Source organism: Bison bison, unplaced genomic scaffold, assembly GCF_000754665.1.
Source record: "Bison bison bison isolate TAMUID 2011002044 unplaced genomic scaffold, Bison_UMD1.0 scf7180017864518, whole genome shotgun sequence".
In the NCBI taxonomy this organism is placed as follows: domain Eukaryota; kingdom Metazoa; phylum Chordata; class Mammalia; order Artiodactyla; family Bovidae; genus Bison; species Bison bison.
Genome location: NW_011495071.1, coordinates 14,455,539 through 14,480,371, shown reverse-complemented (window position 1 = coordinate 14,480,371; position 24,833 = coordinate 14,455,539). Strand labels below are relative to the sequence as shown.

Sequence of the window (24,833 nt, the reverse complement as noted above, 5' to 3'; positions counted from 1 at the left end):
AACCCCACAGCTGCCCGAACCACGGCTGTGTGGCCTCCTGTTTCCACACCCTGTCTAAAGGAAAGCACCTGACCTCCCACCAAATGGGGGGAGTGTGCCTAACCTGCTCAGGGGTTCCAGGCAGCCTCCCTTTAAAAGGATTTCTGAGGAAGAGAATCTGGCTACGGGGGGAAATGAGGCATGGGTGAGCCTAAGGGCCTGTGTGTTCCCACCTCCATCTCAGAGGGATAGGGGAAGAGAGTAAGAAGAGGGCCCAAAGGAGAAGAAAGATGTGTTTGTTTAAAGTCTTAGAGTGACATAGATGAGGAGAAAACCTACGGAAGACCCGAGATGGCCAAGCTGACGGCAGACAGCCCACGTCCCAGCCTGTAGGATACAGCGGATCTAGAGCCAGGACAGCGGCATTGTGCTGACTCCATCTCTTAGTGGCTAATCGGCAAGTTATTTCCTTTCTTACCTCATTGGTTTTCTTACCTCTAAAAATGGGGATAACAACAGTACTTCTCTCACAGGATTATTATGAATCTTCACTAAGTGACTATAAAGGGCTTATGTTATAACAACCACCACAATTACCATTGTTCCCAGGGGCAGATGTAATAAAAGAGGATGAGAATCAGGATGTGAGCCAGAGGTAAGAAGGACGCGCCCTGTCTACAGCCCAGAGGCCCCAGACAGCTGCTACCCAACGGAGGCCCCACGCCGCAGGCAGAAGAGTTGCAAGGACCGGGTGAGGGCTGGGGGCGGGCGGTGCTGCGGCTGCAGTGGGGGTCCCTGGGAAGACTCCGTAGAAAGTCGTGCCTTACCTCTGCCTGGCAGCGTCTGGTACCTGCTCTCAGAGCCCACAAGGCCCAGGGAGGATGGGGCCGTGTCCCCGCTGAAGGTGGCCAGCTCTGGCTCGCTGACGTATGACCGGAGTTCCACCTGCGGGCAGTCGGAGGCCGTCACAGCCGCCCCGGGTCCGGCCGCCTTCCTTCTCCCCACACTCAGCGGGCACCCCAGGGGTCCTCCGTGCTCACCCTGGAGTCCCCGTTGACACACTGTCCCTGCTCCCGATCTCGCTTCCTCTCATCCGACTGCCGCTTGAGGCCCCTCACTGAAGTGTGCCGGATGATGGTGGCCTCCCTTGGCAGCGGGGGCACAGCTGGGGGCTGGTCCTCCGGGCTGTAGAGCTCAGGGAGCGGGGGCCTGGGAGGTGCCTCATCTTCCTGCTCAGAACAAAACCACAACCAGTGCCCCGTGAGAGGATGCCGAGTGGCCCAAAGGGCCGGAGCAGGCCACCTGGGGCCTGCGGGGCATGACCACTTCAGCCCAAAGACACCAACACTTCCTCTGGTTGAGCTGTGAGGGTGGGTACACCTCTGCTCCAAGCCCATCCTTCCCTCGGACTCTACATCTTCCAAGTGTTAACTATGAACAAGTTTCCAAGTGTTAGCTACACACAACCCAGAACTCAGGACACGGGTCCATGCTCTCACTCCACTCGCTCACCTGTATATGACAGCACCCCACCACCTCCACCCCACCCCACCCCCCCTGCTTAGACGGGGCTGGCTCATATCCCTGCACGACCTCTGGATCTTTCAGCAGGCTGCAGATCTGAGCGAGGACCATCTACATCCTCCTGCCCTTTCCATCAGAAATGTGCATGGTTACGAAATCTTTCCTCCTGCCTGGCCCAGGCCCTGAGCAGGCTGTCAGGATGGGTGACTCACTGCTTTCTCTGCAGCCCACTCCCTGGGCTGGGATGAATGCAACTATTTTCCTTGAATTGCCCCATCCACAATGCTCTCCGAGGGCTGTGGCCTCCCTACAGGCTGACAGCCTGGCCCCCGACTGCCATGAACACCCACTCCTGGGACAAATGACCATCCAGACTCTCTTCTCCTGAACTCCCCCTTTCTTAGCCTAATTTTGCTTTGGTTTTCAGATTTTTTCAGAGTTCAGGAAAGGGAACTGCAAGCTTGTTTTGCAAAGGTTTATCAGCATTCTTCTAGAGACAGACTTCAGACAGAAGGTTAAGCCGCCTACCCGAGATACCCAGAGGCTCTCTGAGCATCCGTGGTTTCCAACCCTGAACAAGATCTCAGAATCACCAAATCCTAAAAAGCCCCCCGGAAAGATAAACATAAACCATTGATTGCCTTTGACTGAAGGGAACAGAATGTCTGGAGATAGAGGGTGGAAGGGAGACATTTTATTACACACTTTTTTATATCCTTAAGATATAAAATTTAAAAAAAAAGATACAAAATTTTTTAAAAATCAAATAAAAATGAAAGAACTATAGCTAAATGCAGCAATGGGATGAACTTCACAAATATAATGTTGAAAGGACACAAGATAAGAAAGAATAAATACAGTTATGATAGATGGGCAAAGTGTTCAGGATAAAAATATAGGTATCAAAACAAAAAAGCAAGGAAATTATCTGAAAAGTCAAGATAGTGGTTACCTCTGGCAGAAAGAGAAAAGAGCCTGCGCTGGAAAGGGACCCATAGGCCCAAGGGCTTCTGACCACTGGCCAAGTCCTATTTCTTGGTCTGAGTGTTGGTATGAAATGTGGAATCTCTTTTTTATTGTTTATTAAATTATGTATTCATGCTTTATGTCGATTACAGGATGATATCATTATTCACAAAAGTAAACATAAAACAATATGAATATAAAATAAATCTGAAGCAACAATAAAAAATGGTGAAACTGGTGAACACATATCCAACTAGAAGGTGGGTTTTACACCACCCTCTCCCGTGAGCCTGACCCCCAACCAAGCTGAAAAGCCACGCCTCTGAGCAACAGCAGCCAAGTGTGAAGAGGAGCCTCTGTGATCGTCTATCTCATGCTGCTTGCTCTGCACAAGAGGAAACTGAGGATGCTCAGATGGGGGGTGGCCGTCCCAGAGGGACGGCAGGGCTGGAGTCCAGGCAATCCTGCTCCCAGGCCTTTTCCCCAGGGTCCCAGGGGGCAGGCATCCTGCCTTATGGTAGCAGTGTCTGCCCCAGCCGCTCCTGCTATTTGTTTTGCTATTTTCTACCTCCTGCCTTGTGACTGGTGCTCCATGATTCTTAGATCTGGGAGAGGGAAGGAGATCTCAAGATAAAGTTCACAGCGACCCTGGGTCCTAGCACCTGTCGTCTAGCTCTGGGCTCTGGACCATGGCTGGAAGCAGGTGGATGGTGAAGACCAGGTACGGGAACTCATGTGTTTTAGCCAGCATTGTGCACTGATCTTGTCAGACGTCCTAAGCATACGTGGTACCCAGCGACAGCTCCTCCAAGCCCTTGTTGGCAAAAACCTGGAGGTCTCCATTCCAAGGTCCTTTCTGCTATGGCTTCCCTGTCACTTGGATCAGGCCCCTCATGCTTTCCAGCCAAGGCTGGCCTGGCCCTGGAAATGAGCTATTGCAGTGCCTGACTGCATCTTCTAATTCCTTAGAGCCTCCTGTGCTCACAGACTCAACCAAGGGCTTGGCTCCTCTCTGTGCCAGGCAAGCCAAGGTGCTGGTTCAGGCAACCACATGGGCTACATACTGACCTGAACATCAGACCTGAATGTCCAGTTAGATGTCAGATGGCATAATCAATGGTCAGAAGATGTAGACTGGATTTGCTAATATGGAGACCTCATGCAAATTCTGAACACCTTGGGCCTCAGTTCTCTTATCTGTGGAATGGGAATACTGACCTTCCTGTCTATACTCCATGAGGTCACTGTGCAGACTGCATATATCCTCACAACCCAGCGCCATGCTCGGCTGCGGGTAAAGATTCTCTTCAGCTAAGAGGCGCTCCCTGTCCACCGACTTAACTACGAGTGTGCACAGAACCCCACATGGGGCAGCCACACACTTCCCTGCACATCACAGATCATAAACCATGCCTTAGTGCAGTCACTTCCTTTTGCCCTGCCTCGGTCTTCCCAAATGCAAAATGGGAGGGCTGGACTAGGTCACTTCTAGGGGCCTTTCCAGTTCTGGGAGACAAAGCAGGACGGCAGGGCCCCCTACCTCATGGCTCTGGCTGGTTCTGTCTGACCAAGTTTCCCTAAAAGCTTCTCTCCCAAGAGAAGTGGACCTGAGGACAGGGTGGGACACTCACCTGCCAGAGAGGAAAGGGCAGCGCTCAGCTCCCAGTCCTCAATACTCACCACTTTGGGCTTGGTCTTGGTTGGTGACTGAAGGGGGGATGTCACCTTCCTCAGCTGGGGCGGGTGAGGTCGGTACGGCACGTAGGTTTGCAGCTGGGGGAAGAGTCGAACCTCCAGAGGGGTCCGCACGGGGCTGGTGGGAGGGCTGGGCTGCGGGGGCGGCTTGCTCTCAGAGGTCGAGAGTGAAGGCACAGGCGGGTGAGGAAGCAAAGGCACCGTTTTCCTCTCTGACAGGCATGGAGGGGAGGAAAGGATGTGATGGAACAAAGACCTTCCTCAGAGGACAAGAGCAGCGACTTATGCCCCGGGCCATCCCCCAGCGCTAGGTGCTGGCCTCTGACAGCCCTGCCCCAGGAAGATGGTCGGCTCACCTGGATTTTTGACCGATTCCACCAGGATTCTGAAGTTCTCTTTATTTGCACTCAGGCCTGCAATGACGTCTTCAATCCTCCAGAGATCCTTCTGTATCTGCGATTTCTCCTGAGGAAGAGAAGGTAGGGGTTCATTCCCTTCTTAGCTCCTCACCAGAGGCTTCTTCCTAGGATTTCCGTTGTCATTTCAGACAGAGTCCCTCACTCTGGAGGACGGTATCCCCTTGGGAAACCCCACCAGGGCTAGAGACAAGCCTGCTTCACAGCTTCCTGGACAAATACAGATGTAGGAGAGGCCCCAGGTCCAGGGTAGGAATCTCAGAGGAGCTCTCGCCAGTGCACCTCGCCTGTTTGCTCTCCATTTAAGAAAAGACTGCCTAATATACAGAGTGATTCAATGAAGTTATCTAGAGCAGCCACATCAGAGACAGAAAGCAGAAGGCTGGTTGCCAGAGGCTGGGAGAAGCGGGAAGGATTGCTGGTTAATGTGTACGGAGTTTCAGGTTTGCTAGATGAAAATCATTCTGAAGACTGAGTGTACAGCAGTGTGAATACACTTAACGGTACCAAAGTGTATCCTTAAGTGGTTATGGAGACTTTTACGTTAGGTATACTTAACAATTTAAAAAACAGACTGTCTCAGGCAACCACAGCAGAAGGGAAGAGAAGGCAAGGACGTGAAGTGACATGATCCCTAGAATATAAAGGGCATCTTTTTAACGACAGAGCTGAGTCCTGGGATTTGGGGTGTAATATAATGGGCAGAGTAGACATTATTTGGCAGTAAAAAGGAATGAAGTACTACATCTGCTGTAACATGGAGGAACCTTGAAAACATTACGTCAAGTGAAAGAAGCCAGACACGTCAGTGCCACATATGTATGGTTTCGTTTCTATGAAATGTCCAGAATAGCTAAGTCCATATAGAAAGTAGAGTAGTGTCTGGCTAGAGCAAGGGTGGAGAGCTGGGGTGGGGATGAGGAGGGACTGTAAACAGGACCACGTTCCTTTAGGGGCAAGCTGGAAATGTCACACAACTGATTGTGGGGATGGTTATACAACTCTGCAGATTCACTAAAAAATCAGTTAATTGTATACTTAAAATAGCTAATTTTATGGTATGTGAATCACATGATAAAGCTGTTTTTTTTTTTTTTTTTTAAATAAAGTACAATGGGAAAAGGGCCGCATATTCAAAAGCAGAGGCATTACTTTGCCAACAAAGGTCCATCTAGTCAAGGCTATGGTTTTTCCTGTGGTCATGTATGGATGCGAGAGTTGGACTGTGAAGAAGGCTGAGCACCGAAGAATTGATGATTTTGAACTGTGGTGTTGGAGAAGACTCCTGAGAGTCCCCTGGACTTCAGGGAGATCCAACCAGTCCATTTTAAAGGAGATCAGCCCTGGGATTTCTTTGGAAGGAATGATGCTAAAGCTGAAATTCCAGTACTTTGGCCACCTCATGCGAAGAGTTGACTCATTGGAAAAGACTCTGATGCTGGGAGGGATTGGGGGCAGGAGGAGAAGGGGACGACAGAGGATGAGATGGCTGGATGGCATCACTGACTTGATGGATGTGAGTCTGAGTGAACTCTGGGAGCTGGTGATGGACAGGGAGGCCTGGCGTGCTGCGATTCATGGGGTCACAAAGAGTTGGACACGACTGAGCAACTGAACTGAACTGAACATGACCATGTGCACACTGTGATAAGTTGTAACCAAAACCACCTGGGAAGATGCCCTAGAAAGAGGTGAGCAGGGTCTGCTTGACTAAGGGATCGTGGGCATCTTTTAATGGAGTTGTTTATACATCAGATATGGTATTCTTTTAACTTTAAAATTATCATGTCCCACGTCATGGACTTAAAAAGGAAGGCTCCACACCTGTATTTCCTCTCAAGGTTCCCTGCCAGCCTCACCTGGAAGAGTTCTCATGTGTGTAATATTTGTGGATCACTGCTCCTGGATACCTCCCCCCGGGGCCCGGCACTGAGCAGCTTCTCAGTACATGAATGTTGAATAAGTAAAAGCCCAATCACATAAAATTCCCTGACCAAATACTGCCCAATAGCCAGGACAACAGACGTCTGAAGCCTCCCTCCTAAGCGGGGCTCTTCTACTCTCTCGGCCCGTCCAACACCAGTGCACATCCTTAGGGCTGATGTGCAAATAGCAGGCTTAACGCTCAGCTTCCCCTTAAGGTACAAGGGTCCTAAGACAGACACGTTACTGAGCTAAGGGGATTATCTCTAGAGCTGAGGCCCCCAAGCAGAGGGCTGGTAAAGGAGGGGTGTGGGGTTAAGGTCATCGCTCTCTCTCCTCCCCTGGCAGTCTACCTGGCGTAGGTCCTCCTGTCAGTTCACAATCCTGCCCCCATTTTCCCTGTCACCCCAACATGTAAGAAAAGAGCAGAGAAAAGCAAAGCCCAGAGAACTTGTATCTTTCTCCAAGGACGATGGAATTTCAGAACTGAACAACAAGGTAAAGGAAGCTTTTGGGGGAGCAGCAGAGTGGGGTTTCATTCCTGTGTCCTTGCATCACAATGGGCTGGAAGGCTCCTATGGACTTCGCTCAGCAAAGGTCTGAACTCACTGTCCGGAAGTAGGGACACCTACAGGTAGCCTCACCTATCACTGACTCTCACAGTCACTTGCACGTTCTTTTATCCTCTGGTTTGTCTACTCAGGTGGCCGTGAGGATCTTCCTAAATAAAGCCACTTATCTTTGCTGAAAAGGCTGTGGGCTTTCTCACAGCCAATGTTGGCTAAAGAGAGGTGAGTTTCCAAGCCTCATTACTGAGAATTTGCATATGGGGCTGCAAGCCTATCTCCAGTGTCAATGATTTATTTAGGACGCTCACAGCTTGCCTGGCCTAGAATTACACCAAAGAAGTTAATACTGAGCCTGCTCAAAGGAAGGCTTTGTGAGCTTCCCAGGGCACTGTGGCACTCAGGGAAAGCATGAGCAATGCCACTAGGCTAGGTAGAAATCAAGCTGCAGGGCCCTGGCTTCAGACTGGCCTATCTCCTAGTAACTTACAGGACTAAGTTCTCTACAAAGCCTGTGACAAGATCCGCATGTTGTACCCATCTGTTTGGGGGAGGGGAAAAAAGGATTCCAGGCCTGCTGCGTGTTAAGTCACCAAGAACTCAGGCACAGTAGAAACACAAATAGCCAATAATCACATGAGAAGATGTTTAACCTACTAGTAATTAGATAAAAGGAAATAGAAGCCTGATGTCCTTTTTTAGCAGGCAGACTGGCAAAAACTAAGGAGGTTGATAACATCAAGTGTTGGCGAGAATTTGGGCAAACAGTTCAGTACTCTCAGGCACTGTGAGTGGGAGGGCAAATGAGTGCAGCCTTTTAGAGGGTGGTTTTGAGTTACCTGCTAATATTTAAGAGGTATACTCAATTCATGGCCATTGTTAAAAAGCCTACAACTAACAAATGCTGGAGAGGGTGTGGAGAAAAGGGAACTCTTGGACATTATAGGTGGGAATATAAGTTGGTGCAGCCACTATGGAAAACGGTATGGAGCTTCCTCAGAAAACTAAACAAACTACCATATGGTCTAGCAATCCCATTCCTGGGAATATACTCAGAACAGACTATAATTCAAAAAGATACATGCACTGCTATGTTCATAGCAGCACTATTCAGAATAGCCAGAACATGCAACAACCCATGCCCAATGACAGATGGATGGGTAAAGATGATGTGGTACATATATACAATGGAATACTACTCAGCCACAAAAAAGCACGAAATAATGCCATTTGCAGCAACATGGATGCAACTAGAGATTATCATACTTAAGTCAGAAAGAGAAAAATATCATATGATATCACTTATATGTGATATTTTGGCCACCTTATGTGAAGAGCCAATTCATTGGAAAAGACACTGATGCTAGGAAAGACTGAAGGCAAAAGGAGAAGAGGGCAGCAGAGGATAAGATGGTTAATAGCATCACCGACTTGATGGTTATGAATTTGAGTGAACTCTGGGAGGTAGTGGAGGACAGAGAAGCCTGCCACGCTATAGTCCATGGGGTCACAAACATTTGGACACAACATATGTGGGATCTACAATATGGCACAAATGAACGTGTCCTCGAGACAGAAACTGGCTTGTCGACACAGAGACCAGGAGTTCCTGTTGCCAAGGGTGAGGGGGGGAGGGAGAATGAGGGACTGGAGTTTTGGGTTGGCAGATGCCAACTATTACATTTAGAATGGATAAACAACAAGGTCTTAATGCATAGCACGGGGAACTATATTCAATATCCTGTGATAAGCCACAATGGAAAAAGAGTCTTAAAAAAGAATGTGTATGTATAACTGAGTCACTTCACTACACAGCAGAGATTGGCATGACACAGTGAACTCATCATACTTCCATTAAAAAAAAAATCTCACAAATTAAAAAGTATGTGTACTCATTTCAACTCAACAAGTCCACTTCTAGGAGCTTATTTTAGATAAATGCTCATAAATAAGTTCTGATAGGCAATTAGATAGATGCTCATTGTGGCACCATTTACAAAAGGAAAACACTGCAAATAACTTAAATGCCCATCGGAAGAGGAATGGCTAATAAAGCGTGGGACATCCACCTATGAAATACTATGCAGCAGTCAAGAACTAATTCCATTCACTTAGACCAACAAAGTCTAACACAATTTCTGAGATTATAGAAATCTTCTATAACGTGTGCTGTCCAACACAGAAGCCACTAGCCACATGTGGCTACTGAGCACATGAATTGATTCTAGTGTGACTAAGGAATACATTTTTATTTAGTTCATTTTAATTAATTTATGTTTCAATTTAAATAGCTATCATGTGGGGCAGCATAAACCTAGGGGTATCTTTCCTGGAAAGATTTCCGTAACAAAAGTTATGACAAAAAAGCAAGTTACCAAACAACATGTTAAGTATGATTCCTCTTTAAGTAAACCCAACTGCCTCCCCCAATAACTTATATGATACTACATACGGGCGTTCATTTGGAAAGGCATAGGTCACGGTCTAATGGCGCTGACCACATGCAGGGAAGGTGACGGGACCAGGACAGAGAAGGGAAGGAAGGAAGGAGGGCTTTCGTGTCTTTTTCTGGTCTTGTTTCTCATTGTGTGGACTTTTCAGAGAGATGCATTTGTGTGTTACCTGCACAATTAAAGAAACAAAAGGAATGAAAAGCTAAAAAAAGAAAAATCACTGCTGAAATTAATGTGGATGGTTGAAGTCCAAGAAGATAAGTGTAATGAAATAGTTCAAGGAACTAGTAACTAGAAACAATCATTTGAAGGACTCTGCCAAGAATATCCACCTATTTATTTTTAAGCCACCATGCTAAATCTGGGGATACAAAAAGAAAAGGAAACAGCTCAAATGAAGGAAAATTATGGAAAAACCCAATAGCCACAGGAGATAAACAAATTCTAGGTAACCTCATAGGCCAACCCTGAACCACAGGCAAGAATCTCCTCCACGTGGTCCTGGAGTAAGCTCTCTGGGACCAGCTTGAAATGGTGAGTAAAAGCACAGCAGGGTCTGGGAAAAGCCTCTTAGTCCACAAACCTAAACCTTCTCCCAAATTCCTTCAGTTTTCTGGGGTGATGCTGATGTGCAGAGAGTCAACACATTCATTAAATCACTTGAACGAAGAGGCCTGGCTAGAACTAGTTCACCAATTAGCAAGCTTCGCCCCAAAGCTGGCCCAGCACGGTGCCTCGTACACAAGAAGCCTCAATTCAATGCTTGCTGACTTCAAATAAATAGAATTATGTCAGGGTCCTGAAGAGGGGGTACAGATCTGAAGCTGAGTTCAAAAGCAGGTTATTTTCCATTTTCAGAATTTTGAGGGTGGGGTGGAAGCCCGGTTGGGCACTCCAGTGGAGGAACACTGGCAGCTGGAAGACCCAACCTGAAGAAGGAAAACCACACAGGGCCTTTCTTTCTTTCACCTTTGGAGGCAGAGGCAGCTATCAACGGGGTGGCCTGGTTTTAAGGTAGGGAAGGCAGGGCTCTAAGGCTGCCTATCCTGAGTGAGGCAGGGCCCACAGTAATGGGTATCGCCCCATCTGGCCTGAATTCACACTACTGATCTGGTGAGGGCTTGATAGCATCTATCCTCAGGAGTCAGGGAGGGGAAGAGACAGGGCTTCCTGCTGCTAAGTGAGCAGTTAGGAACCCAAGACAGGGCCAAGGACAAGGAACACAGATCACCCTCCAGCCCCTGTAAGGTTCTCAAGGTCAGTACCATCTCCTCTTGGGGCTGTTTCCCCAGATAATTGGTAGAGAAACCCTTAGAAAAATGCCAAGGAACTTGTCTCTGAGAGCAGAGAGGCCGGGGGAGTTGAGATAACGCTTCTCATGACAGCCTGGCAGTGGCAAGCGTTCCCAAAGAGACAGCTTGGGGTGGTGAGCAGGCTGAGTTCAGATGGACAAAGAGAAGACCTCTGGGTAGGGCTCACAGCCCCCGTAAGTGAAGACTCCAAGAAGAAATCAGAGCTCAGAAGGGATGAAGAGCCCTTGGGTCACCTGGAAGAAAAAGGCTCTTCTGTGTTGCTCCTGCAGGGTCTGCTTTAGCTGCTCCACATCTCTTTCTAGCTTTAGGTACTCATTCCAAGCATTTTCCATCTCCTGTGGATCAAAGAAATGCCTCTGATTCTTAGTTATCCCAAGCCCACCCCCTCAGAAGGCCCCAAGAACCCCTGTACTCCTGAGCACTGCTGACCCAACTACAGGGGAAGAGGGCAAGGGGTGCCTGATGCGTCTCAGGCCACCTGCACTGTCCCGTCTCCCACCCCTGTGGGTGCTTTGGTTCCCAGCTCTGGCAGAAAGGGCCTGCACCACATCAGACAGACAAATTAAAGAGCAGAAATTCTGACATCTCAGAGTTAACTGCACACAGATCAGGGGAACAGCTGTGCAGGCTGCTCTGAGATGGCTGACCCCTTGGGTGTCACTGCAGTCTCCCAGAGGCACTGACAGCATGCACCTTAAGGCACCGGTAGAGACGGACGTGTCACCCCTGACAAAGTAAGCTACTGTCAGGAGGCAGTCTGGAGGAGTTCTGCTACGCCAAGACTCTCGCCCCTGGCCACCTTCTCAGCTATAGGTTGGGAGACAAGAAAAGCAGCCCCCTCCCAGCCCATCCTGGGGGGCAGGGGTGGGGCCAGGGGAGCATCTACGCACGGTGGACTCTCTGGAGAGCTCGGCCCGGATGTGGACAAGGTCCTCTTGCAGCAGCCTCTGCTGGTAGGCAATCTTCTCCAGGTGCTGGGGCTGGTCTCGGTACTGCTCCATCTGTCTGTGCAACACCTCCAGCACCGACTCTAGCTGGTCCTGAGCCGGACCAGGGCCAAAGAGCAAGAGGATAGCAAGACAATTCCCTGGTGGCCCCCTGCCAGGCCAGAAGCTAAACAAACCTGCTGGATCTAAGCAAGACTGAAGAGGCCAGCACCCAGCTAGGGGCCTGAGAGTCAAGGCCTCTGAGTCCAGCTCTGACTTTGTCTGCCCACTGGGTGGCCTCTTAGGACAAATCGCCTAACAGTTCTGTGCCTCAGTTTCATCATCTATAAAGTGGGCATAAGGCCATCCACTCCTTAAGGGGATAAACTATGAGGTAAATCAAAGAACAGATGGAAAAACCTCTCTAAGCTGTTGAAGAAGAAAATTATAAGCCAAGTCCTGTTGTTTAGCCTATGAGATTTATTTAGTAATTTCTTCTCAGGTATGGAACCACTGTCGTAATTAACATCTTGGCCAAACTAGGACTGCTGGTTAAACCATTTTATTCACCATTAAGTGATCTTTTCAATATTCTGGTTTGAATATTGGTTAGAATATTGATTCTAACCAATATTCTGGATTAGATAACAAATTACCTTTCTTGGGTGTTCCTTGTAAACTATACTCCTGCTTGAATGTTAAATTTTTATTTCTAAAGTTTAACATTAAGATGTTTGAATGTTCAATTTATGTATTTAAACTATAATAAACCAACCCTTTTTATTAAAAAAAAAAAAGCCGTGTTATTTATAAACTTTTGAGTACCATGAATATAATGCCTTGTTAAAATGCAGAAAAAAGTTCACACAAAGTGTCTAAGAGACCAAATATCAGTGGTTACCAGCCCATTCCTCCACTCCACACTTGCTTCCTCTACAGTCAAGATCCTTAGAGGAAAGGAAGCTTAGGAAGAGACAACCTCTGCCGCATTACAACTCTGGCCACTTCCCCCAAGACGGCCCCCCATCCCTGGGGTTCAGGGGTGTGGCATCATCACTACAAGCCAGGCCTACCTCTCAGGGCTGCTGGGGAGAGCTGCGTCAGGCAGAATTAAGGTTGGGGACATAGTATTTGGAATAAGTAGGCTGAGGTTGCCCCACAAGGCTTCCTCTGGGTTCAGACAGAAACCCCACAAGATACCCTTAAAATTCAGACACTGTTCTAGATAAAGGAATACCTGCTGTCCAATACTAACACGAGAGTCCAGTCTATATTGAGGAAAGACAAGATGACAAAAGCCCCGCCACCCAGCCCAAGATTACACAAAACTGATACACACTTTGTTCTCCTTAAGGGCTCGTATCTTGTCTTCCAAGTCCTGGAGGACCCTATCTTGTTCACAGAAGACGCTCAGCTTGACCTGTGAACAAGAACAGGTTGAAGAGGGCCTGGGAGCATGAGGAAAGGGCACGGCCTTGGAGAGTGACCCGAAAGCCTGTGGCTACGGAACCATCCAAGCCCTGCCTGAAGCAGCCCATCCCGGGCCTGGGGGCAGCGGGCAGGCGAGGGTCGGCCTGTCACCCAGCTCACTCACGTCAATGTCACTCTCGGCGATCTTCACCGGCTTCAGACTTCGGTCCTTGAGGAGATCCCGGCCTGTCATCTGGGAGGTGAACAATTTAGAGAAGATTTAACCACGGGGTTCAGAATCAGAACTCAGGAGGGAATGTTCGCCCTACAACAGACAGGTATGGAAATCTCGGCAGTGGTAGGGAGGATCACGGCACAGAAAGGGAAGAAACATGGGCAATACCTGCTTTAATTTTATGCTTATTTCATTTCAGGGAAAAAATAAATGAGATCTTACTAGTACTTACAAATTTCTCAAAGAAAATATAGACTTTCAAGTTCAGAATCAATAGTAAAGGCTTAAATTTCGTCCAAATGAGTTCAGTATGAATCACAGAAGATTTGCCACTGATAAGACAGAGTTTTGCTACTAAATCTGGGGTTAAACCTAATTAACAGAAGTCCATGACCCCCGCCCAGGGCTATGGAGTGAGTGGACCAAGAAAAATTAGCAAATCCCTTGGGTATCATTGAGCCCTTAGTTCAAGGAAGTCTGAGCAGCCCACATCCCCATGAATACGATCAGCCTTCCTCATTCTCCACTGTTTAGCAAGAGGATCTGGTCAAAGGAAGAAGCAAGCAGCTGGGTGATTCCTGGCTGGGGTTTTCAACTGATCCCTGAATAGCTGAGGTTAGTCTGAACTTGCAATACAAGTTACCCTGCCCTCTCAAGAAAAGAAACCACAAAGCGGCAGACAAAAACCACCCAAACTTAGGGGCCAGCAGAATTTCACAAGATCTGCCATCCTTTCCTGGACCAATGTGGGCGACATGTCGCCCTTCACTCACTGGCCCCTACGAAATTAAACAGTAACTCTCTAGGCCATGTTTCCATTTCCACCAAGTCTCCTTCTTTGTCAAAAACTGCAGGAACAGAGGGACCTTTTTCACAGATGCACCCCGATGGCCAAACCATGGTCAGGGATGGCCAGGTCAAATGCCCCTTGTAGGGGAGGCTATCTTGCTGAACTCCGGTTTGCAGATCTGGCCAGAGAAATGGAGGGTGGAGCTAGCTACAGCAGAGAGAGATGGTGTGTGCACTACGCAGAGGGTCCCACAACAGATGGACACACAGCTGCTGGAGAAACGGCCCTCACTTCCTCCCTACTCTATCCAGTTTGTGAGTGTGAATCAGAAGCAGAAATAGATTAGCAGATATTCCCCTCAGAACTCAAAATCTGTGTACCCAGATCCAAAGGTCAAGGTCAGGGGAGAAGCTGTCTTCATGCCCTGAGCTGAGGGGCAAATCTAGGCTGCAGACCCACCCCCGCCTGTTCCCCTGCTCCCTTGGGTGGCACAGTGGAGGACAGGAACCACTGTCTTTATCTTGGGGGAAGTCAGCCCAGGACGGAAGGCCTGGCACTCTGGGAGGCAATAGGCAAATTGCTTACTGCCTCCCAGGTAGGTGAAAGGGAAATATATGTAGGTCAATCCCAGAAAGAAGTAGAATCCAGCCAAATTCTGCTCTTCAAACTGGCAAATTATGTGTACATACACAGTCACATACAGTCACAGAACACACTGACCACAACAACAATCCACAACAACAGACCGCGCTGGCTCCTGCAGAGCAGTGGGTGTGTGGTGGGGAAGGGAGAGGGGAATGAATCCTGGGGAACCACGGACAGCTGAACTTCCCAGACCGCGCTGGCTCCTGCAGGGCAGCGGGTGTGTGGTGGGGAAGGGAGGGAGGGGAATGAATCCTGGGGAACCACGGACAGCTGAACTTCCCAGGCAGGACACGGGAACCCAGCAGGCACAGGGTGGGGTCCTTCACTCTGTGTCACCGTCCTTTGCCCAAGTGAGGGGCCATGTGCTTGTCTGCTCTCCCAGGGGCTGACCCTGGCTGGCTTCCTAGGAAGAAATCAGTTTCAAATTGAGATATGCTTTGGGGATTTTTTCCTCTTAGCAAAAACTCTTTCCTTTCTGTCACTGAAGCTTTCTTTTGGATGATACGTTTTTGATACTGAAATAGCAAAGGCAGGGAGTCCAACTGAGCAATAACTCATTTATCCAGCACCGTCAGGCAAGGAATGAGGTATTTCTACACAAAAAGGGCACTTTCAGAAAGCTTTTAAACTTTCTGATAGAAAGCTTTCTAAAAGTATGTTCTTCACTGTCTTCATGGAATACTGAATATAAATGTGACCTTTCTGGGGATGAATCAGAGTCATTACAAAAATCAGTAATATAGAATTTCTTAGAAGTTAGTGTTCAAGACTATTTGCTTATCTAGCAAAACGCTCCCAAATTTCTGTGCTTTCATTTCCATTTCAGATTGACATAAAAATGTTTCTTCTCTCTCTCAGGATATTAGCACTCTCTCTTTTCTAAGAAATAACTTTCTCTTTGTCCCCTCTTAATGTGTGGCTTTTAAGGTGCTACAACTTAGGAATTCAAGTGACCGAGTCTATTAGGATTAGAAACTCAGCTGACGGGACCCACTCGCTGCTCTTCTGTCTCCCTCCCTCCATCTGGGCCTGGTGCCCATCCGGGGACATCCTCGCACACCTGATGTCTGCCACTGCTAGGGGCCTTAGTAGACAACCTGTTTCCCCTCATTTGACAGTAATCTATTTAGGAGTAACTGTGGGGACTGTCACATATTTTCTCTGTAACCTCAAAGCCCAGACCAGGGCCCAAAGTACTGAGGCTATTTGAGAAGCGTTTGCTTAGTGAGTCCATGAATGTAACAAAACCAGGTGCGCTGGCTGTGCTCAGGGCCTAAGTCCTCTTTCTATGGGGTAAAGGTCACAGGCTTCAGGGCAGAGGCTACGGGACAGTGTTTAGATAGCTCACAGGCCCTTTAAGCTTCTAAATTTAGCTTCATTCCAGAGACTCGAGGCTACTAAACATAGTCACAGCAGTACTTACATCTAAATTTCCTCCTCAAATTGCACTTTGTGATAGCAATGCTTAAATCCATTCAGAACATTAACTATGAGTCCACAACTGTGGGTTCAACTAAGTCACCAGAAAAAGTGAAGTTAGTGGGCACTCGTTCATTTGAAAGAGTCTTGGCATCAGGTCACCCAGGCATCTAACTCCCCTCCCGTACACTCGAAGACACCTACGCTCAGGGCTTCAGATGACTGGACACAGCTCCTGCATTCCCACCTGCAGCCTCCTGTGGGACGCTATAAGAGCTGGCCATGCTTAGGGCACTGCCTCTGCATCTCTCAAAGAGGAGGGTGCTGGGCAGGTAGGTGCTTTGTTCTAGTCCAGATCTAGAATGTTTTCAAACATCAACACCTTGTCCCAAAGTAGAGCCACCCTAATATCAGGGCTACGGTAGAATCTCAGGACACCCCGGCTCCTCCAAGGTGACCAGGAACTGCTGCTCCCTCCCCAGGAACGCATGCTCTAGGGAAGCCCTCACCATGGAGGCAGACGAGTGAGAATGGGAACACAACACAAGCTTCTGGCAAGCTAGGCAAGCCCCCGCTCCGCCCCCTGAAGGCAGCACAAAAGATGGAGTCACAAAACACGACAGATGAGAGGCTCAGCCTGGTGCACCAGCCAAAACACCGAGGGGGCTTCAGTAGAAAGAAAATAAACCAAAAATGACTTGCAGGAAGCCTGGGGGCGGTCAGGAGAGCCCCTGGTTAAGCAAGTGATGGAGTCGGCACTGAGCCAGAAGCAATGGAATGGCCCCGCCTGGAGACACAGATCAGGTCATCTTACGCTTCTCCTGGGCCGACAGCCCCGTGCTGACTTCTTCAGCACTTTGTAAAGCACGTTGATCAAAGGTTCATTATTTTTTATCTGTTCCAAACAGAAAGGCAAATACAACAAAATGTAACAGGTAAGACATCAAACGACATTTGAACGAGCCAGAATTTGGGGACATGGCAAGGGGAAACCTTAGGAGGATGTGTGTTGTGCAGTTTTAATGAGTGGGTCTCAGCTGGTTATGCTGCTTCCCAGCCAGTGGACCTTTCCAGATTTCAGTTCCCTCATCTGTAAACCGGCCTCCTAAGCGCTGCCTGGAGGGTCTTCGTGAGAGCGCCGATTTCAGTGCCCATGTCCTTCCTGGTTCTGAAGGCAAGAGGGGACTCTGCTTCTTCCTGCGTCCTCCCCCATCACATACTGAAAGATACTGAATCTGTGGTTTAGCATGGAGCCATGCGTTAGTCTCAGCCCCACCAACATTTTCTACCTTGGGTCTCTCAGACTCTCGCTGTCACCACCTAAACGATTGTCTCACCAATGACACCAAATGCTTCCAGCTCCCTTGAGGGACCACTGTCCCCACCTGCTAAGACTGGATCTCATCTCTGCCTCCAATGCTGTGATCACACAGGAGCTTTAAAAAATACTGATGCCTGAGTCCCACTCCAAGAGAATTTGGATATAATTGGTCTGTGGTGGGGCCTGGGCACTGGGATTCTTAAAAGCCCTTCTGCTGCTACTGCTAAGTCGCTTCAGTTGTGTCCGATCTGTGTGACCCCATAGACGGCAGCCCACCAGGCTCCCCCGTCCCTGGGATTCTCCAGGCAAGAATTCTGGAGTGGGTTGCCATTTCCTTCTCCAATGCATGAAAGTGAAAAGTGAAAGTGAAGTTGCTCAGTCGTATCCGACTCTTAGCGACCCCATGGACTGCAGCCCACCAGGCTCCTCCGTCCATGGGATTTTCCAGGCAAGAGTACTGGAGTGGGGAAAAGCCCTTCTGGGTGAGTCTAATAGGTAGCCAGGAGTGGGAGCCACTACACTAAAAAGGGGTTCTTAAACTCGAGCATCCTTCAGAATCACCTGGAGGGCTGTGAATATACAAATTTGCTGGGCCCCATCACCAATGGTTTTCACTAAGCAGCTCTGGGGTGGGACCCAACATTTCGCATTTCTGACAAATTCCTAGGAAGTGCTGACACTGTCAATCTGGGATCATATTTTGAGGATCACTGCTTTGAAACCATGTTTCTCAGCCACAGCTACACATGAGAAACACCTAGGGAGTTTTTGTTTCGTTCCTTCCTTCCCATTCTTTCCTTCTTAAAGGGTATACTTGAGTACTGCCAATTAAATCAGAGTCTCTAAAGGGTTTTAAAAACATCTGGTTGCTCTAGTTCATGACCAAGGTTAACAACCTCTCTCCAGAATAACAGACCTCAACTTTCTGTGCACAAGAATCCCCCCAGAGCTGGATTTTTAAAAACACAGAATTCTGGGCATCATTTCCAGAGATGCCCAGCATCCTCCACACCTGCAATTTTTTAAATCAAGCTCCTGGCCATCCTGAGACAGATGATGTCCCAGACCATGACTTAAGAGATTCTACTCCAGAAACAGACTCTGAACAGAGAAGCCCTGATCTTAAGCTCAGTCAGAAAAAGTCCAGAGACCAGGCACCTGGAGCCACTGATAACGTCCCTCACAGGGACAAGAGCCCCTCTGGGGCTGATTGCAACTGCTCCACCTAATGTGGCTGCAGGTACCCTCTCCCCACCTCACTTTCCCAGCTGTGCTTTCCAGTTACATAAAAATAATTCAAGCTGTGAATAACTGCAAACCCTCACACCTGCTTTTTAGACCTGGCTTAGGTGTAGGGTTCTGAAGAGCAGAACATTAATGCCAAAAATACAACTCAGTGAATACAACTTCAGGGCAGGCTTAGAATCAGTACATGGCACATGGAAGAAAGGAGGCAGGTGTGAAGTTAGTCACAGGGTTCGAATCTCAGTTGCCTAACTTTGCAGAAATTACCTCTCTGGGTAATTTGATTAGTGTGGTGGGGATAATAATTCGTATTTGCTCACAGAGGATTTAACTGAGATGATGAAAATCAGGTGCCCAAACAATGCCAGGCAGGAACAGATGCTTAATCAAGATGAAATCCTTTCCACCCTGGCAACATCAAGTAAAATGCCAGGGAAATAAACATTTCCAAAGAACACTAACACAGCATTTTTTAAGACAGTGGAGTCTGCTTCTACTTGATCCTTTGGGACCCAGAAGGAATGCTCAGACCAGACTCCACAACACATGGGCAAGCACACACCACCAACTGGTTCTGGAAGATGAGGATCAGCTGATGGGACATGGGCTTGGGATCCTCAAGTCTGTGGCATTTGGGATAGAGACATGGGGGACCCTAGGCCCACCTGGTGGGGGCAGGGAGACTATCTTTCTCCAGAAAGGCTTAGCTCTCCTCATGAGGACCCAGGAGGAACCTCTCCCAAGAAGCTGGTCACAGCAGGGGTGTGCTCAGCGGCATCTCCGCGCCCAGGTTGGGCTACACACCCATTCAAATGTCAGCCTTTCTGAAAGTGACTCACAGCACAAACCCTGGCATCTTTCCCCACACATGCTGCTGGTAAGCCAAGTGTCTCTCACCTGCTGGTGCTGTCACTGGGGGACGGGTTCCCTAAGAGGAGCTTAGCAACTGGAGTAACGAGTATAAGAGCAGGGAAGTGCTGGCATCGACACAGCTGTTTTTCATGACAAACAGTGACAATTTCCAATCGTGAGCTACTGTTTTGGTCACACATGTCTCCTAGCTGGTAAAGACACAAGGATCCACCTTGCCTCTCTCTATCACATTGTGCACATTTCCTGGCAGAAAAATCCCAGTTCAGCTCCATAAAAAACCGAATGGCTTTGCGTCCACAGTAGTAGAGGCGGTACTGTAAAAGCGGCCAGGAGGCAGGGGGCTTAAGAGCACCAGTTTCAGAGTCAGTGCTACACCCAAGTACGGATTCCTCGGTGACTACCAACACAGCCTTGGGAAAGTTGTTTATTTCTTTGAGGTTCAGTTAGTGAAAAATATAACACCACCTCCTTTATAGGGCTACTTACAGGGGTTACTTAATTGAACAGAAGTGAAGTAATTCATGGTGACTGACACGCATACCCTCTGTGGCTCTTCAGTTTCTGTGGGGAGTCAGGACTCACAGGGCCTTCTGGCTCTGCTCCATTATCCTGTGCCTCAGTTACCCCTCCCCTCTCTCTCAATCCCTTTAGCTCAATGCAGGTTTGATCCCTGGGTCTGGAAGATCCCCTGGAGGAAGCCATGGTAACCCACTCCACTACTCTTGCCTGGAGAATCCCATGGGCAGAGGAGCCTGGTGGGCTGCATCCAGCAGGTCACAAAGAGTTGGACATGACTCTAGAGACTTAGCACACACACTACTACAATCTTTAAACAAACCTGAGCTGGATCTTCTCTCTAGGACCCACTGTGAGATCAGCTATCCCACACAGATGGGAATCAGAAGACAGCTATTTCCTGTGACTCTGGCTCAGGCGCTTTATTAAGTTCCCTTGCACCATGCACCAAGCTCGCTGAAGAGTTCTACGAGGTAAAGTGTGCTGCCGTGAGCCACGCCTCTCCCACAGGCCCAGGTAACATCACGGATGCTCTACGGATATTTCTGTGTGGCCTCCATGACCCCAGAGCCGGAGTGAAAGAACTGAACGGGGGCACGGTGAGGTCAGGGAACAAGGATGTGGGGATACCCAGAGCAGTTGGAGATCGGGGGCTGCTGATCCTCGCTCTAGGTCAGACGGGGAAGGTGGGCATGGTGGAAGGACCTCCCCAGGATCAGAGTACTGGAGGCTGGGCTGGGTTGCCCATCTGGCCCATGCCACCATGTCTGAGCACTTGGCATCCCGAAGCCTGACTGCCACCACCGACAACACCTACTCATGTTCTGCGTGACCTAAAGACCACATAAGCTAGAAGACATCCTGGTTTTGAGAGAACCCTCTTTGTTTAGCTCAGCTATGAAAGCCAAGTCTGACTTTTGTTCACTGCACCTTCCTTCCTAAAGCCTAGGACAGATTCAGGAACATGGACAATCTGCCCCCACATCCCCTGAGCCCCAGCCACATCCTGGCAACCACCGTTCCCTTCCCTTTAATTTCAACCAACCCAAGCCCTCTGGTTCTTCAAGGCTCCAGACACATGCCGCCGCCTCCAGAAGCCTTGCTGACATATCAGCCCACGGGGATCCTCACTCTCTCAGATCTGAGCACTGAGCCAGACACATCTCTATACACTCCTTGCCATAAATCTGTTTTATTTCAGGATATTTTCTTTCCCCAACCCAGAGCATTTGGAAGTTTCTCAAGGAAAGAAATCCTCCAAAAAAAAAAAAAAAAAAGCCTCAGTTTTTCTCTTGCCTCTCCCCCAGTTTCTCTGAGCTGGGTATAGCACAAACGCTCAAGTTATTAACAAATAGTAAGTTAACTGAGCGATTCCTAATCAAAGGCCTTGATCTTGCCTCAGAGTGGGGAGGCCTCTCATCTGCTGCCTGAGGACCCAGTGCTCATAGTCCTGCTTCTGCCAGGCTAGATGACGAGCCCGGGTTAAAAATATGTCAAGCCAGGTACCCTGGGGGCTGAGGGAGGCATGCCTCAGTGACCGTCACCTGGGTGTCCTCCCTTGGGGGCCCTTGCCCGCCCTCTCACACCCACGGTAAATTAAAGGTCACATTCCTTCAGTCTATGTCCTGGCTCAGGCATAAGAAGTGCTTTTCACAGTGGGAGCTTTCGGAGAGCGGTGGGAACAAAACAATAGCTGCTCTCTTCCCGGCAGAATGCCTCTCGCTTCTCCAGCAACTTGCCCAGCTCTCTCTGCGCTCTGGAGGTTGACTTAGAGCCCGAACTTCATCACCTACAGGGAGGGGTCTGGTGTTCATCTCCTAAACACAGGTGGAAGACCACAGTACCCCTCAGGGCCACAGGATTCCATGTGGTACCTGCTCCCCCAGCAACAAAACTGAAGCCACCAAACCACCGGTGCCTGAGAACACACATCAGGGACACCCTGTGAACCAAACCTACCCCCACCCCACTGGAGGCTCTGAAGAAGCAACTCGGTATTATCTGGAGAGACCTTGTGGTTCTAACCAAGGACAGGAAGAGAGCAAGAGTGTGTGCCCTCATTTTGTAAACCAGAAACCTGACAGCAAAATTCATAAGAAACTAAGAGCCCAGCGTCTGAGGCGATAAGAAGTAAAACTCTTCTGAAAGGGAGAAACTTCCGGTTATAAAATAAATAAATCATGAGACAGTAATATACAGCATGGTGACTAGAGTTATTAATACTACATTGCATATTTGAAAGTTGCTCAGAGAGTAGATCTTAAAAGTTCTCATCACAGGAAAAAAGAATTCATTACCAAGAATGGTGATTGTTGTTAATCAGACTTACAATCACTTCCTAATACATACAACTGTCATTTTGTTGTATACCTGGAACCAATATAATGTAATATGTTAATTATATTCCATTTGAAAAATGAAATTTTCAAAGCCACAGCAACCAAAGAAAAAAAAATCAAAAACACCAAAACAAAACTTCTGCCTTCCGATTCAGATGGGAGACACCTTCATTTGAAACCCAGATTTATAAGACCTGCAAGGCCTCTGGCTTTGGGGCTGGTCTCCGATGAGGCTCACACTCAGAAAGGTAAGCGCCAAGGAAAGCAGACCCCTGAGGCCACTCACCTTTAGGTCCAGGTACTCCAGGTCTTTCTTCAGCTGGAGGTAGGTATCGTCAGCCTTCAAATGAAGCAGAGAGAGAAAAAAAGCCAGCTATGAAAACCCAAAGGTGTCCCTTCAAGTGTGAATCATTTTACACGGTGCAGCTTCAGGGACAAGAGACCACAGGAGGACAACATCCGAGCCACAGAGGAAGCACAAATGTCTTGGTGCAGCTCAGAGCCCCTCAGCATGGCGGATCTCATGGGTCCACCATGGGGGGAAAGCCAGCGTGCCCCACCATGGGCTGGGGACAGTCTGAGGGGGAGCAGGGGGCCAGCACACATCCTATCAGAGGGCTAGGACAGCAGCACAGCTGAGGTGGAGGTGAGCTCCGGACACAAAGCTAGAGGGGTCTGCCTGAGGGACATGCTACGTTCCAAACCTGGTCGCCAGACCTCTGCACTGCGCAGAGGAAAATGACCCCTGATCGGTGCAGACTGGTGCCTGGAAGAGGCATGGAGATGACGCAGGTGACCCAGGGAGTCCCCTTAAGACCCTGGGTTCCAGGAGGATAAGAACCTGAGGCTCCATAAAGTGCCCTGGAAGTTCTGGCTCCATTTGCTCAGTATGAAGTCAAGGTGGCTGTGCTGGGAGCTAGATCAGGAAGGTCCAGGCAAACCGACCTGCCTGCGTCATCTCTGACAGTCCGGTGAGTTCTTCAATATGATGACCAGAAGCAGTGAGAATAAGAAAAAGACTCTCTGATTCCCTAGAACTGGTGCTTTCCATGTAATGGATTACAGAAGCTAACTGTGAGGCACAGGGACTATGAAAGCTTCAGAAAAACAGTCCTGGCACTTTCTCCGCCAGCTCAGAGGCCTCTCAGCAAGCCAGGGCTGCGAGAGCGGTCTGGGTTTAGAGCTCTGATGTAATACCAACAAAAACAGGGACTTCCCCAGTGGTCAAGATGCTGTACTTCCACTGCAGGGGGCATGGGTTTGATCCCTCGTCAGGGAACTAAGATCCCAAAAGTTGTGTGATTTTTTTTTTAATCCCCAAAAATTAAAAAATAGACTACAGGCTTCCTGAAGTATTTTTTAAGAATAAATAAATAATGCTAAATGTTTAGGCAATGTTTTAAAACATAAGAAGGCCTTAAGGACCACGGCCAGGTACACCAGTGGCTTCTAAGGTCTTATTTCCGACCCTAAACTGTCTCCTTACCCATTCCTACTTCCTCAGTCAGCCCAGTTCCACAGCAGTAAGAGGGATAGCGCCAAGCAATGTTATTAAAAAATCACCCAAATTCCCAACTTAGGATTTTTGCATATGTTGCCTTAGACTCATTTTTCCAAAGACATTTCCTGAGTCCTTCAGGTCCCACTAAAATAGGACAGGTAAGGCAGGTGACAATTCCTCACCCTCCTCATCTGTCCCCTACCTACTTCTGTGCAGCCAGGAGGCCAGCCTTGTGTGGACCAGCATTTTCTTTAGGATGATGCCCAGGATAACAACTGCCTGGCCACGCAAGAAGCTTGCCTGCAACAACCCCCCATGTCTTGGAAACACTGTGCCAGACAGGACCTGCAATTCGGCTCTGGTCTTTCATGCCCCTGACTGCAGGATCCTGGGCAAATCACTTCCCCACCTGTTTCACCTAACCTGTTCCACGTTACTGTGAAGTTCACCAGGCTAAGGGGTGTGAGGATGCTCTGTCAATCAGCAGGGCACTGTCCAGATGAGAGAACATGATGCCTTCTCCTTCTGGGCTGACACACACCTCTCAGCATCGCAAGGAGTGCCCACGGTGGCAACAAGGATGACAACCAGCACAGCCCTTGGACGTGACCACACACCAGCCTGGCAATCACTACTCACAGGCAAAGAAGCCACAGTCCAGGTCCCTCACACCCCATGCAGCCTCCCACCCTGCTCCCAAGCACTAGGGGCGTAGGCCCCATGATGGCTGCACAGTGTCCGGCAGTAGCATCCAGAAGCGAACAGGCAGGAACAAGGG

General features: G+C 48.8%; 1 protein-coding gene across 1 annotated transcript in view; it reads right to left on the bottom strand.

The window, feature by feature from the left end:
- The window catches only part of PLEKHA7 (pleckstrin homology domain containing, family A member 7), a 228,329-nt gene that overhangs the window by 13,810 nt on the left and 189,686 nt on the right, over nt 1-24,833 (bottom strand). The window contains 9 exon segments of the mRNA XM_010830665.1: nt 807-924; nt 1,020-1,208; nt 4,150-4,376; nt 4,521-4,629; nt 11,069-11,170; nt 11,726-11,875; nt 13,101-13,181; nt 13,356-13,424; nt 22,841-22,894. Of these exon segments, the coding sequence (XP_010828967.1) occupies nt 807-924; nt 1,020-1,208; nt 4,150-4,376; nt 4,521-4,629; nt 11,069-11,170; nt 11,726-11,875; nt 13,101-13,181; nt 13,356-13,424; nt 22,841-22,894 (1,099 nt within the window).